This window comes from Bombus vosnesenskii, unplaced genomic scaffold (genome assembly GCF_011952255.1).
Source record: "Bombus vosnesenskii isolate JDL3184/JDL3185 unplaced genomic scaffold, Bvos_JDL3184-5_v1.1 scf7180000013316, whole genome shotgun sequence".
NCBI classification, from domain to species: Eukaryota; Metazoa; Arthropoda; class Insecta; order Hymenoptera; family Apidae; genus Bombus; species Bombus vosnesenskii.
Window position 1 is genome coordinate 4139985 of NW_022882962.1, and position 16059 is coordinate 4156043.

Sequence of the window (16059 nt, forward strand, 5' to 3'; positions counted from 1 at the left end):
GGAATTTTTAAAATGGCTGATACAACATTTTTGGTAGCAGCTGAACCAACACAGACGGATTTATGTAATCCATCACCCTGTGGACCTAACGCTATTTGCAACGACGGAATCTGTTCTTGCATGCCCGATTACTATGGGGATTCTACCATCGGTTGTCGACCAGAATGTGTACTTAACAACGACTGCCCCCGAAACAAAGCTTGCGTGAGAAATAAATGCGAGAATCCCTGCGTTGGTGCATGTGCCCCTGATGCAATTTGCGACGTGGTTAATCATGTTCCAATGTGCAGTTGTTCTCCTGGTTTCGAAGGAAATGCCTTTGCATTCTGTCGTCCAGCTATAGGTACTTTGTCGTGTTGAAAAGAATTTTCTGTTTCTTTAGTTTATAAGTCAAGACCATTTATTTACTTAAACAAATTATTTAGTTAAAGAAGGCATTTAAATCCAGACGTTTTTACAAGTAATCGTATTTCGACAGCCGAACTTCCATCTAATCCGTGCAATCCATCGCCTTGCGGATCTAACAGTCAATGTCGAGTGAAGAATGGCCAGGCAGTGTGTAGTTGCGTACCAGGCTATTTAGGAAACCCGCCAATCTGTCGCCCAGAATGTGTAGTTAGCTCTGATTGCCCACCAAACGAGAGTTGTAGTAACCAGAAGTGCATAAATCCTTGTGTGGGCTCGTGTGGCTTGGGAGCTCGTTGCACTGTCGCGAATCATAATCCTATTTGCCACTGTCCTGAAGGATTCACGGGAGATCCTTTCATTAGGTGTCTTCCACTTCGTAAGTTCCCTTTTTTAACTGAGAGATTCGGTGCACAAATGATACAAGTAAGAATATGTATTTTTAAATCCAAAAAATTACAGGTGAAATTAAACTCTAGAAATATTAGAACATATTACTGTATCAAATTAAATAAAACGCTAGTAGATAAAATATTATATTATATTATAGATATATATTATCTAAATAGTAGATTAAATATCGAAACAGGTTACTAATATTGTACTTCTAATTGTGCTGATTCGTAACGAAACTTTTTAGATAAATGTGACATCCTTTTATCTTTTTAAAACAAAATACATTTGTATCAATGTTCCACCGAGTCTGCAAAATATCACGAACATCTGAGCACCCACGAAGAGATTCATTTTTAATATCTGAATAAAATTTTTAGCGCCAGTTCAGCCAGAACCGATAAACGTTTGCCAGCCATCACCATGCGGACCCAATGCTCAGTGCCAAATATCAGGAAATTCACCTTCATGCAGTTGTTTACCCGAATTTATCGGTTCACCCCCATATTGCAAGCCAGAATGCATTAGTAACAGCGAATGCCCTACAAATTTGGCGTGCATAAATCAAAAGTGTCGCGATCCTTGTCCCGGTTCCTGTGGCGCCAATGCAGAATGCAGAATAATTAGCCACACGCCTATGTGCGTTTGCTCTTCGGGTTTCGTTGGTGATCCATTTGTACAGTGTACTCCAAAACCAGGTAAAAAGACTCTCGCATTCCCAGAAAGTATTCTATCGTCGAAACGAATAAGTATTTCTCACAAGAGAAATAATTTACAATTTGTAGTTATCCAAGATCAAGAAATAGAGAAACTTACCCCATGTGTACCATCTCCTTGTGGATCTAATGCAGTGTGTAACGAACAAAACGGCGCAGCATCCTGTAAATGCATCACTGATTATATTGGCAATCCTTATGAAGGATGTCGGCCAGAGTGTATCGTTAATTCCGATTGCTCGGCTGATCAAGCTTGTGTTAGATCCAAATGTCAGAACCCTTGTCCAGGATTCTGTGGATACAATGCAATGTGTCAAGTTGTTAATCATGTTCCATTATGTACCTGTCAATCTGGATATACCGGAGATCCGTTCGTTCAATGTAACTTTATTCAAGCTCCGCGTAAGTATTTATGTTAGGCGGAACCTCCATTATCCGAAATTTTCTTATTCAGATATTTTCGAGCAGTGCAACTTATGAAAATAATGTCAAAGTCATAGGTTTTCACGGTTTTGTAATATGGACGTTCTTACAGCGGAACCAGCTGACCCTTGTAATCCGTCACCCTGCGGTCTGAACAGTCTGTGTCGTGTATTCAATAGACAGGCTATCTGTTCGTGTTCACCTACGTTTTTGGGATCTCCACCGATGTGTAGGCCAGAGTGTACGGTCAGCTCAGAGTGTACAACAAACCGTGCTTGCAAAAACCTCAAATGCGTCGATCCTTGCCCTGGAATTTGTGGCATCAATGCTAGATGCGAGGCCATTAATCACAGTCCGATCTGTAGCTGTAACGTAGGATATACTGGCGATCCCTTCGTTAGATGTTTCAAAGTTCCAAGTAAGTAATTTGGGCTGAATTTCGTGCAAAACTATTCCAATCCATTCGTTTTAACCCACTGAAATTTAAAACCAGTTGTCGATCATTTACTAAAGTACAACGTTGGATGAAAGAGATAAGGATAGGTTCTTAATGGTAATATTTTCCTTCAGCGGTATCCGAACCAGTGAACCCTTGCGTGCCATCGCCCTGTGGCCCGTTCTCTGTGTGTCGCGTCGTTGGAAACGCGGACCTACCAAGCTGTACCTGTATGGACGATTACATAGGAACTCCTCCAAACTGTCGACCGCAGTGTACCATCGATTCAGAATGTGCCAGTAACCGAGCTTGCCTCAGACAAAAGTGTACAGATCCTTGTCCAGGTTCCTGTGGTACTGGAGCAGAATGTTTAGTAGTGAATCACATGGCTGTGTGCACTTGTCCCCAAGGATTCACAGGCGATTCGTTTGTCAATTGTTTCCTAGAATCTCCTCGTAAGCATTGTCATAGAAATTTAGAACTTTATGAAAACAATAATACGAATGCATCCCTTCGAAGCAGTATTTTTAATATTTTTGTTGATACATATAGAACGATATTTAATGACACGTTTTATCACAATTTTATCCTTCAGAACAATACCTAATAGTTTCAGCCTTTAGAACAAAATTTAATAATATTTTTCCTGCTAGCTTCACCAACAGCACCCCAAGATGCCTGCAACCCCTCACCGTGTGGATCGAACGCACTGTGTCGCGATGGTACATGCACTTGTCTACCAGAATACCACGGTGATCCATATTACGGATGTCGTCCGGAGTGTGTCCAGAACCCAGACTGTCCTTTAGACAAAGCTTGCAATCGTAACAAGTGTTTTGATCCTTGTACCGGTGTCTGCGGACAGAATGCCGAATGCGTGGTGATAAATCATACTCCCATGTGCAGTTGCCCCGATGGCATGTCAGGAAACGCGTTCACAGCATGTTTCCCAGTGAAAGGTAAATTATTATATCATGACAACGATCAATAACATTGAACCTGTATGTGATTTGTGATAAGAGACATTAGTCGAGAGAAAAGCTGAAACGTGTCGAACATCCTCGAAATCGTTGAACCGAGGCCTTTGTCAACTTAAACATTCGCTGACGCACAGTGTTCTGAAATAGCTATCTAGCTAAGGAAAATTATATTTTGCCTTAAAAATCCAACCCTTTGTTTTGCAGACCCAGAGATAGTACAACCTTGCAACCCGTCACCCTGTGGTCCTAATAGTAGGTGTCAGGACATCAGTGGACAGGCAGTGTGTTCGTGTGCCCCTGGTTACATAGGAAACCCACCAGCTTGTCGACCTGAATGTATAGTTAACAGTGACTGTCCATTGAACGAAGCTTGCGTGAATCTCAAATGTAGAGACCCGTGTCCTGGATCCTGTGGAGTATCAGCTAGGTGTCAGGTCGTCAATCATAATCCTATTTGCAGCTGTCCTTCGATATTCACTGGTGACCCCTTCGTGCGTTGTTTACCTAAACGTAGGTGTCTTTTATGATTATTTAATTTAGAGATAACATCTCATTACGGAGGTAACGGAAATTTAATTTGTGGGTTTTCTGAAAAGCTGAAGAACCAGTACAACCAACCAGCCCGTGTCAGCCATCACCGTGCGGTCCAAACGCAGTTTGTCAAGTGGTTAATAACTCTCCGTCGTGTTCTTGTAAACCAGAATTTATTGGTGTTCCGCCAAACTGCAAGCCAGAGTGTATCAGTAATAGCGAATGCGGTAGTCACTTGGCGTGTATCGAGCGTAAATGCAGAGACCCTTGCGCCGGTTCTTGTGGTTCGAACGCGGAATGTCACGTTGTGAATCATGTTCCATCGTGCATTTGCTCGAAGGACTTCACGGGAGATCCGTTCGTTCAGTGCATTGCCAGACAACGTAAGTGTCCTGATCGATGTTTCATAAAATAGGACATTTATTGGTACCTTATTGACCTGACTTTGTTACGATTGGCAACTTTGACAAATTAGTGTAGTAGCGTAGAATTTCTCTTGAAGAAAAGAACATTCTTTTTGCTAGAAATACTGAAGTTTAAATGCTCAAAAATCAGATAATTCGAGTTTCCAAAAAAAACGTACATTATCTTGTAGAACATTTTACTGAATATTTCTTGAAAACCTGAAGAAAATAGAAATGTCAATAATATACCCCATCGTTAAAGTGTCAATAATAAGAAATAATCAAGTTACTCATCGACTTAACAATCCAATTAAATTCGTCCTTAACTTCTTTTAGCGGATACAACAGTCGTACCTAGACCCTGCCAACCCTCTCCGTGCGGAGCAAACGCCATTTGTCGCGAACAGAATGATCTTAGTTCCTGTACCTGTTTGCCCGAGTACATCGGCAATCCTTACGAAGGATGTCGACCAGAATGCACTAGATCATCGGACTGTCCCTCTCATTTAGCTTGTATCAGATCCAAATGTCAAAATCCTTGCCCTGGTTCTTGTGGCTCCAATACCAACTGTCAAGTAGTGAACAATCTACCTGTGTGCACTTGTATCCCACAATACACTGGCGATCCGTACGTGAATTGCATATACAAAGCTCCCACAAGTAAGTAATTAACACGAATAATTGAAGAGTACAGAGGAAAAGACACGATATGTTATATTTTTCACTTTTTACAAAGGAGAATATTTTCTAATTTAATACGCTATCAGTTAATTCTATGTTGCAAAAATTGTTCTCTTAATCGATTTTCAAGGCGAACATGTATTTTTCCACTGTTGCCATAATTTTAAAAATATTTCTTGCCAGAGTATCAAAATTCTTGATAGTTGTACTTTCAACTTTTCGTAAGATTTTTCCAATCCTCCAGTTATTTTTAAAAGCATTACATCTTTGAATTATTTTCAATTCTTAAAATACTCCTTTTTAGTCATAAAGAGACATTAAAATAAAAATACCAACAAAAATGTCCCGTCGGGTCTTTCTCCTGTGATCTTCAATTTCACTTCGCTCCTTCTATTCTTGCTTCGAGATACAAGCTCCATGTTATACACTTTACAGTTGACGAAGACGAGCGAGACGTATGCCAACCATCCCCTTGTGGTCCGAATAGCCAGTGCCAGAAAGTAAATGGTCAGGCAGTGTGCTCGTGTCAGCCTCAATATGTAGGAACCCCACCGAACTGTAGACCAGAGTGTGTCGTGAATTCGGAATGTAACTCGAATCTCGCGTGTATTAACCAGAAGTGTAGAGATCCTTGTCCTGGTACTTGTGGCCGTAACGCACAGTGCAAGGTTGTGCACCACAGTCCGATTTGCAGCTGTGGAAGCGGTTTGACGGGAGATCCGTTTGTTTACTGTTTCCCTGTTCCGAGTAAGTTTGAAAGAAATCTTGTTATATAATCTTCGTAAATCAATTATAATTAACAATAACATTTTTCAAATATTTTTCTGAGCTTCATGGTTTACTCTCTGAAGCCGTATAAGAAAATTTATGCGATTTCATTATCAATATAGGAGTGTTCCCTATCAATATCTCGTATTTCAACGATATTTACGCTATAGTGCCAAAACCGGAAGAGCCGTACCCTAAGGATCCCTGCACCCCATCCCCCTGTGGTTCAAACGCCATGTGCAAGGCCGTTGGAGAAACTCCAGTCTGCACTTGCATAAACAACTACATCGGAGTGCCACCAAATTGTCGACCGCAATGTTCCATCAATTCAGATTGTACAGCAGACAAAGCTTGCATTAGAGAGAAGTGTAGAGATCCCTGTCCAGGATCTTGCGGCGTGAACGCACGCTGTACAGTTGTCAATCATACGCCAGCTTGCACTTGTCCCGAAGGATACACCGGCGATCCTTTCACCAGCTGTTCACCAACTCCTCCGCCAATCAGTAAGAATCCAGATAATCATTCAACATTTTTTTTTCTTTTCTTCTGTTCCCTTATAGGGTTAGTATGTAAGTGATAGACCGGGAGGAGTACATTGAGCCACTTGTTTCAGTCTCAGAAGCCCCAACAGACCCATGCAACCCATCACCGTGTGGACCAAACGCACAATGCAATAATGGCGTGTGCACTTGCTTGCCTGGTTATCTGGGCGACCCATACACCATTTGCCGCCCTGAATGTGTTATCAACACCGACTGTTCCCGAAACGAAGCCTGCCTACTGCACAAATGCAGAAATCCCTGTGTAGGAACCTGTGGAGTAAACGCAGAATGCACCGTGATCAATCATCTACCTATGTGCAGCTGTCCTAGGAACATGACAGGCAATGCTTTCGTTTCGTGTAATCCTATTCAAGGTTGGTCCCCTGACTCATCTTTTGTTTCATTCTTCCCTGAAATTATTTTCACTTCCACCGTGTATGATACGTAGCCTGTGAATTTTATTTAAACGAATCTGTTTTAATTACGTGCGGTATCACGTTGTATATTTTGTACAATAATTGTAACGTAAATTCATACCGTTTTCTTATTTATGAAAAACGAAAGAAACGGGACGAATACACGTTAGAACTTAATATAATATTACTTTTTATACTTTTTTCCTTTGTAATCTGAGAGAAACTCAGATTGCTCAGCAGCAGTTGAAAGACGCTTATTATTAATATTTTGGAATTTATGGTATGACAGAAACCACCGCAGTTGATCTATGCAACCCATCACCCTGCGGTTCGAACAGCCATTGTCGTCCTTCCAACGGTCAAGCTGTCTGCAGCTGCGTTACTGGATTCAAAGGATCGCCACCATTCTGTAGAGCAGAGTGTATCGTTAGCACAGATTGCCCTCGAAACAGAGCTTGCAGTAACCAAAAATGCATCGACCCTTGTCTCGGTGCTTGTGGATTGTCTGCTCAATGTTCCGTGATCAATCATAATCCTGTTTGTAGCTGCTTCGAACAGTATACCGGAGATCCATTTATTCAGTGTGTCCCACAAAGTAAGGCTCATTTATCACTCCAAAGATTTCTCGTCAAAAATATGTCTCTGTTCCGGTTTTTTCTTGAAAATTTGGAATTTTGCAAATTTGAAATCTGAAAAATATTTATCAATTTAATTATTTTACTTCCGGATCCAATGTATCTTACTACTACGAGATTACACGACTTACTAGATATTTTTGTACCGAAGGATGGTCCTGCTAAGATTGGCATTTTCTTTTAGTAAAAGAGCCAGATACCCCGATAAATCCTTGTCAGCCATCGCCTTGTGGTCCAAACGCTCGATGCCAAGTCACCAACAACGCACCCTCGTGTTCTTGTCTTCCTGAATTCGTAGGAGTCCCACCATATTGCAAACCCGAGTGTCTGAGTAATACAGAATGTTCAGCGCAGCAGGCTTGCATCAATCAGAAATGCGCGGATCCTTGCCCTGGCTCCTGTGGCAGGAACACAGAGTGCAGGACGATTAGTCACACCCCTATGTGCACTTGTGCAAGCAATTTCACTGGAAACCCGTTCGTACAATGTACACCCCAACCAAGTAAGATCTTCTCTTCCTTAATCATCCATTTTTAAGTACATCTAAAAAAAATTAACGTCACTTCTGTTTTATTCCACTTATAGTCGAAGATAGACCACAGAAACTCAACCCCTGCCAGCCATCTCCCTGTGGCCCGAACGCCATTTGTCGCGAATCGTACGGCACAGCCCGGTGCACCTGTTTACCTGACTTCTATGGTAACCCATACGAAAATTGTAGGCCAGAGTGTATTATCAATGCCGACTGCCTATCTAACCGAGCCTGTATAAGGAACAAGTGTCAAGATCCCTGCCCAGGAACCTGTGGCTTTAACGCCGATTGCCAAGTGGTGAATCACATTCCAATTTGCAGTTGTAGCTCAGGTTACACTGGCGATCCATTTACAGCTTGCAGCATACTTAAACAACCCCGTGAGTTTTCCCAACTGCAGATTTTAAGAAATATTCTCCATTTATGTAGAGTATAATTTGATAACGATATCGTAATATATCAATAACAATAGCTGTGACAAGTCTGACGAATCCCTGCGAACCTTCACCCTGTGGACCAAACAGTAAGTGCGCCAATGTGAATGGCCAAGCCACTTGTTCTTGCCTTCCCGATTTCAAAGGCACACCACCAGGATGTAGGCCAGAGTGTGTTGTTAGCACAGAATGTGCCAGCAACAGAGCTTGTGTGAATCAGAAGTGCGTTGATCCTTGCCCTGGAGTTTGTGGGATAAGCGCGAGATGCGAGGTTTTCCATCACAGTCCGATTTGTAGCTGCGATCCTCGTCAGACGGGAGATCCGTTTGTAAAGTGTTTCGATGTGACCAGTAAGTGGCTGAGAATAGTACCGTGAAATTATATTCGTTAAATCATGACCGAATTCTTGAATTTACGCTCCGTGTTTTAGCACCAAGTCCACCTGTGCCTGTAAACCCATGCGTTCCATCGCCCTGCGGCCCATTCTCTCAATGTCAAGACATAGGAGGCATTCCATCCTGCTCCTGTTTGCCCAATTACGTTGGCTCAGCCCCCAACTGTCGACCAGAATGTTCAATTAATTCAGACTGTACCAGTGACAAGGCTTGCATCAGAGAAAAGTGTAGAGACCCGTGTCCAGGATCCTGTGGAACGAACGCATATTGCAATGTGATTAATCATACACCTGTTTGCACTTGTCCTACAGATTACACGGGAGATCCCTTCACCAGTTGCCGCCTAACACCCACACGTAAGGATTATTGTTGATTATTCCATGTACAATGGCTCACGAAAGTATCTGTCCACTATGAGTGTTCGAATATTTTCACGAGTAATGTTGTATTTAGTAAGATGAAAGTAGCTGCAGATTTTCGTGTGATGAATAATTAATCGGTTTTATTGCGACAAATATAGCTGTACTCCCAGTCTCACCAGACCCGTGCAATCCATCGCCTTGCGGTCCGAACGCGCTATGTCGAAATGGCGTGTGCAGCTGCATAAGCGAATATCGTGGTGATCCGTATCAAGGTTGTCGACCAGAATGCGTGCAGAATTCCGATTGCACGTTTGATAGAGCTTGCTCCAACAATAAATGCGTGGACCCTTGCACTGGAATCTGTGGACAGAATGCTGAGTGCGTTGTGGTTAACCATATTCCCACTTGTAGTTGCGTCGAGAATCACGAAGGAGATCCATTTACCCTCTGCAGACCTATTAGAAGTGAGTGCAGAATTAATTAGCTCTAAAGAAAAGTTTGAAGAATCTTATTAGCCCTCGAATAGTTTTGATCAATTAGAGAGAAAAATTAAAAAGTATCCCATTGAAGAAACTACGAAAATCCCAATAACTGTTAGTTAATTTTAATAAATCCTGAAAAGAGTGAGAAATGCCATGAACCATTGATTAATAAATGATTTTACGTGTCACATTACAATAGAACGCGTGAAACCCTGCGAACCTTCACCCTGTGGACCCAACAGCGTTTGCCGCGAGTTTGGCGAACAAGCTTCTTGTTCCTGTCTCTCTGGATATTTTGGAACTCCACCGAGCTGTAGACCCGAATGTTTGGTGAACTCTGACTGCGAACAGAGCAGAGCTTGCGTGAACGAACGCTGTCAGAACCCGTGTGAAAACGTGTGCGGTCAAGGCGCGTTATGTAACGTACGAAACCATAATCCCATTTGCAGTTGCCCCGCACAGTATTCCGGTGATCCATTCGTCAGCTGTTTCCCCATGAGTAAGTAACCCATCAATGTGTATTTGGATCGGTGCTGTCTTTAAAATCCTCCACAGAAACACTACTACCTCCAATTACCTGTTGTTTAATTATTTCCCTTTAAATGATCGATTATTCAGTTATTCTTCTTCGTACTCTACTGTTACCAGTTATTACTGTTACCAATTATCGATCTTATTATAAAGTTTTTTTCCAAAACAAAACCAATCAATTTCTAAAATAAAGAATAAATCCTAAGATTGTATACTACAATAAATCCCATACAGCACCGATTTCTATATGAAAAGTTTCCACCTATAAGATCCATCAAAGCGATTGTTAACCGAGGACAAATTTTTATCAACGAACAGAACCGCAGTACGAAGAACCCAGCCAGGACCCATGCAAACCCTCGCCATGTGGACCAAACTCCCAATGCACAGTATCACCAGACAATAAAGCCTCCTGCGCCTGTATGCCTGAATTTGTAGGCTCTCCTCCCAATTGTAGGCCAGAATGTCTCGTGAACAGCGAATGTCCCAGCAATCAAGCTTGCGTTAGACAGAAGTGTACCGATCCCTGTACAGGACTCTGCGGCACTGACGCTCTCTGCCAAGTTACCCTGCATTACATCCGTTGCGTGTGTCCCGAGGGATACACTGGAAATCCATTCGCTATTTGTTCCGTGGCCAGCAGTAAGCAATAATCCCGTGAATAAAAAATAATCGAATCGAGCAACTTTATCGAGCAATCAAGAATGAGAGACGAAATCTCGCGACTTTTCATCCTAGATATCTTAAATTATGTTCCTTTAACGAATATTTATTACTTTATTATTCATCGTTCTTAATGATTTTATTGGATTTTACTTAGTTTGTATATAGTGTATATAGAGATTGTACGATGTAGAAAGAATTGCATGTTGACTGTACACAGGTATTATTAGTCCTGTATCAAGATCTCGAAGCTTTGTCCATACACGTTCTTCATTCTCTCTTATTCTTTTCACGATCTTTGTTTAAATCATTTGCCATGTCTATCCGCGTTCTTGTACAGTTCTATGTTCTTGTAAAATAACTCTCTTTCACGATCACGCAAATTCTTTCTTGTAAAGTACTAACTGACGTATTACTTTAAATGGTTTATTAATTTCTTTGTGTCCAAATTTTATTACAGCGCCTGTAGAACCACCGACACCTTCGAGACCGTGCAATCCTTCACCGTGTGGAACTAACGCGTATTGTCGCGAGAGACACAATACTGCGTATTGCGAGTGTCTGCCAGATTTCAGGGGAAATCCGTATGAAGGCTGTCAACCAGAGTGTTTGGTGAACACTGACTGCCCGAAATCCCAAGCTTGTATTCGAACCAAGTGTCAAGATCCTTGTCCCGGTACTTGTGGCGTTGGAGCCATTTGTACTGTGTCCAATCATATTCCAATTTGTTCCTGTCCTTTACCTACTATCGGAGACGCGTTCACCATCTGCCATGCTGTTCCTCAAGGTATTTTATTCTTACTCGCATATCCTACGTTTTTTTTTTTTTTTTTGAGCTTAACAATTTTTTTAGCAGCGATTATTATTTAGGATATATTAACAATTCGTTGATAGCGTAGATAGTGCAAAGTTGCGAGAACATAATACTACTGAACAATTAAACAAATAAAACAGCTTGGACTTTATTGAGACGTGAGAGATAGTAGAATAATGTAGATACTTTATCGAAGCTCACTACGCAAGCTTTTCGTTCTTCGTCCGAATCGTTGTGAATACATAAAATTATTTTGCTTACAGTACCAAAGGACAGAGATCCTTGCTCACCATCTCCATGTGGACCTAACACAATCTGCCAAAAGATCGGCGACTCGGCAGTCTGCAAGTGTTTGCCCGGTCTTCAAGGAGTTCCTTCGAGTGTCACAGGCTGTCATCCAGAGTGTGTAATCAGCTCTGATTGTCCAGGAGACAAGGCTTGCATCAGCAACAAATGCATAAATCCTTGCACGCAAAACGTGTGTGGTATCAAGGCTACGTGTCAAGCTATCAATCACAGTCCCCTCTGCAGTTGTACATCTCCGTTGATCGGCAATCCATTCGAAGAATGTTACACCAAAATTGGTAATTTCGAGATTCTCAAACCGTCTTGTTCTATTTTAATTACTCGCCAATTTTTATTGATTTAATAGTAATAGGAAAGAATAATAGAGATAATGTAATAATAAAACGAGTTAATCGTTTACGAAAATAATTTTCGAATCGATTGAACGAAGATTGATTTATTTGTTTCAGAAACCGATCCTTGTAATCCATCTCCGTGCGGCTATAACGGTGAATGTCAAGTTAGAAACGGCGTTGGAGTGTGCATTTATCCGGAATGTGTCATTAATTCCGACTGTCCACGAGACAAGGCTTGCTTCGCCCAGAAATGCAGAAACCCTTGCATCGGTGCTTGTGGTATTAATTCACTGTGTCAGACGGTCAACCACAAGCCTGTCTGCTCCTGTCCGTATGGATTTACTGGCAACGCTCGCATACAGTGCACCGTTCTAACAGTCGAAGGTGATTTTTTCAAATATTATCAACAGATTACAAAAAAGATCTTAAGATTATTAATGAAAAGAAAAAGGAGGAAATTATAACATTTACCTTCAATGTACTTTCGCAGAACCAACTGCAGAGTGCACTCAGAACTCCGAATGTCCGAACGACAAGACTTGTTACAATCAAAAATGCGTCGATCCTTGCACACTGGATTCCTGTGGCTTCAACAGTCGTTGTCACGTACAAATGCATCGAGCTGTCTGCGTCTGCAACGAAGGCTTCACTGGCAATCCTCAACAATACTGCGGCGAAAGTACGTTCTCCAAATATCTTTTCACGCGAATCGTTTTTCTCTCTATATTGTTATACGTACTACACATTCCGTAAGAAAACATAATATAGAATGATACGAAATGATATTTCTAGTATAATATACCTGTTATATTTTTGCAGTTGGCTGTCGCGGTGACAGCGACTGTCCGTTGACTCAATCTTGCATCAACAACGAGTGCATAGACGCTTGCTCTGTGACACAGTGCGGTGTGAATGCATTCTGCAGATCCGATGGATACCATAGACCAAGATGCTACTGTTCTGATGGATACTTAGGAAATCCGTACCAAACATGCGAGAGACCAGAGTGCGTTAGTGACAACGACTGTCCATCGTCTTTAGCCTGTCGCGATTCAAAATGTGTAAATCCTTGCGATTGTCCACCATCAGCGCAATGTTTCGTGATTAATCATCGTCCTATTTGTCGATGCCCTCCGGGTTACGTGGGTAATCCATATACCTCGTGTCTAATGGGTAATTAGAATGTCTCTATTCCTATTTTTCTTAACTCTTTTATGGCCGTGTTTAATTCTATTTGGAATGGATCAATAAACGAAAAATTTGTCGGTTTGCTTTAGAACCGATCGAACCACAGCCACAGTGTCAAGTAGATGGAGACTGTCCCAGCAAACTGGGCTGTTTCAATGGCGTTTGTAAAGATCCGTGTGTCGAAACCAAACCTTGCATCGCTGGGGCGAAGTGTACCGTCGTAGACACTTTACCAATGAGAACCATGGTCTGCGAATGTTTGCAAAACTTTGCTGGAGACGCGACCGTCGCTTGTATTCCCGGTAAGTGTCAAATAATCTTTTGATCGCGTAATAAAATGACGAAGAATTTAGAATGAACGATTTAGAGAACAATCGCTCTTCGTCAAAAAAAAGTACGTATTTTCGACATTTCGTAAAAAATAACACGGCTTGAATTTGATTTATGATTACTATCTGTGAAGCAGTTGCGTATTAATATGTAATTAATCTAATTTTGTTCTTTTTCTCCAGTGGACAAGAAGATCGAAGCCATTTGTAAATCCGACACTCAATGCTCTTCAAACATGGCCTGTCTGAACGAAAGATGTATCAATCCGTGCATTATCAATCCATGTGCTTCAAATGCAGAGTGCTCTGTCCAAAATCATTATCGACAGTGTCATTGCTCGCGTGGCACCGCAGGCGACCCATTCGTAAATTGTTATAGAGGTAATTAGTTGAAACTAACATAAAATAGAAGATGAACAATGAGTATTGGCTTTTAAGGAGGACTGACTGAAACAAACGTTTTAATTTTATTCTAGACACTGACTCGTTCCCGGAGTGTACAACGAACGCAGATTGCGCAACCAACGAGGCTTGCATTAGCCAGCTATGTCAGAGCCCATGTGTCAGCACGCAATGTGGTTTGAACGCGGAATGTATCACTGTCAATCATCATCCGACCTGTCGCTGCCAGCAGAACTACGCGGGAGATCCTCAAGTGCAATGTTTCAAACGTAAGTTTGTTACAAGACGTTTCGTTCTCCAGAGATAAAACTTAATATACGAAGAAATGTTTGATGTCAAATTTATTTTTGTTAGTTTTGCGTCCCTCTATCTCGAATTCTCTTATATATTTCAACATGAGACATCTGTTTCAAATTTTCCAGTACATCTTCAAAAGCAAAAACGTGCTGGTCCAATTTGCATCACGCTTTATACTTCAAAGTTTTGAGCTTTGCAATTTTATGCTCCAATATTTTTTAAACTATATCTTTGAACTAACTTTGAAAGATAATGGAAAAATTTTCTTTCTTTCTAGCCGAGTGTAAGTCAGATAGCGATTGTCCTTACGACAAGACCTGTCTGCGCGACAATTGTGTCACCCCTTGCCTGGTCGAAGATATCGCGTGCGGTCGTGGCGCAGAATGTATCGCGGTCTCTCACAGGGCGCAATGCGTCTGTCCACGAGGTACCCAAGGCGACCCAAGAATCGCCTGTATTTCCACAGTGTGCCATTACAACGAGGATTGCGCAGATCACGAAGCCTGCGACAGGCTGAACAGAGTCTGTCGACCAGTTTGCGAGGACGATACTTGCGCGGATACTGCGAAATGCGTCGCGAGAGATCATCAGCCTAAGTGCACTTGTCCTCTGGGAACTACTGGAAATCCATACGTTGAGTGCAGTGGTAAGTTGAGTTTTCTTTCACGTTATTAACATTGTTTTAATTAAACCTTGACATTGGTGCAGTTAACGTACAGCATACTATAGAGCATCTTCGGTGAAGAATAGAAACTAAAAGTAATTCTCTTGTTCTCCAAGGTGTGCCAATTGAAGCAGAGTGCAAAGAAGACAGCGAATGTCCAGCATATTACGCATGCATCAACTCAAAATGCCAAGATCCTTGCTTATCCTCTAACATGTGCTCTGGTGAACAAGAATGCAAAGTACTGAACACGGTGCCTCTTCGTACGATGATCTGCACTTGCCCTGCAAACACTATCACCGACGTAAATGGACTGTGCAAGGAAATTGGTAAACTTCAAACAATCATTATATTATATTCTTTGGTCAATAATCTTATACTGTTAGTAGTTTTACATATATCATTTGAAAGTACATCATTTTGTTACAATATGAATTTTGTTTTCAACATTAGGAGTCCTGCAGTGCCACCAAGATCAGGACTGCAACGATTCTGATAAGTGTGTGGGTGGAACTTGCATCGAGGCATGTCTGACCACTCAGTGTGGAGTGAATGCCCAATGTGTGGCAACTGGAATCTGTCATTGCGCGCCTGGATTTACTGGCAACCCTTACATCGAGTGCGGTAGACGTAAGTTTTCAATATTTTTCTAATATCCAATATAGTAGCTAAATAATAAATAAATATAATAATTCACAGTTCAACATTATATTGTACATTCGTATGCTGAAAATTGTTCATTTTTCCATTCCAGTTCCAATACCACTGCCACCAGTTCGTCCAGAATGCTACGCTAACAGCGAGTGCTCCGACGACAAACGGTGCATAAATTCTCTCTGCGTGAATCCTTGCGTTGTCAAGGACCCATGCGGCAAAAATGCACTATGTCACGCGAACAATCACAATCCAGTCTGTAGATGTCCTGCCAACTACGTTGGTGATCCAAGAAGCAACTGTGTTCCACGTAAGTGTTGCACTTGAGAAAATTAATATGC

General features: G+C 41.7%; 1 protein-coding gene across 1 annotated transcript in view; it reads left to right on the top strand.

Annotated features, from left to right (window-relative positions):
- The window catches only part of LOC117235539, a 115134-nt gene that overhangs the window by 93347 nt on the left and 5728 nt on the right, over window positions 1-16059 (top strand). Inside the window, 33 exon segments of the mRNA XM_033497671.1 lie at window positions 38-343; window positions 479-784; window positions 1179-1496; window positions 1584-1916; window positions 2050-2355; window positions 2508-2828; window positions 3027-3332; window positions 3558-3863; window positions 3950-4267; window positions 4625-4948; window positions 5405-5716; window positions 5908-6240; window positions 6351-6653; window positions 6985-7290; window positions 7515-7832; window positions 7916-8242; window positions 8335-8646; window positions 8727-9047; window positions 9212-9517; window positions 9735-10034; window positions 10385-10708; window positions 11190-11516; window positions 11807-12127; window positions 12299-12568; window positions 12675-12863; window positions 13004-13357; window positions 13462-13674; window positions 13885-14082; window positions 14178-14372; window positions 14678-15046; window positions 15181-15393; window positions 15518-15694; window positions 15819-16028. Of these exon segments, the coding sequence (XP_033353562.1) occupies window positions 38-343; window positions 479-784; window positions 1179-1496; window positions 1584-1916; window positions 2050-2355; window positions 2508-2828; window positions 3027-3332; window positions 3558-3863; window positions 3950-4267; window positions 4625-4948; window positions 5405-5716; window positions 5908-6240; window positions 6351-6653; window positions 6985-7290; window positions 7515-7832; window positions 7916-8242; window positions 8335-8646; window positions 8727-9047; window positions 9212-9517; window positions 9735-10034; window positions 10385-10708; window positions 11190-11516; window positions 11807-12127; window positions 12299-12568; window positions 12675-12863; window positions 13004-13357; window positions 13462-13674; window positions 13885-14082; window positions 14178-14372; window positions 14678-15046; window positions 15181-15393; window positions 15518-15694; window positions 15819-16028 (9642 nt within the window).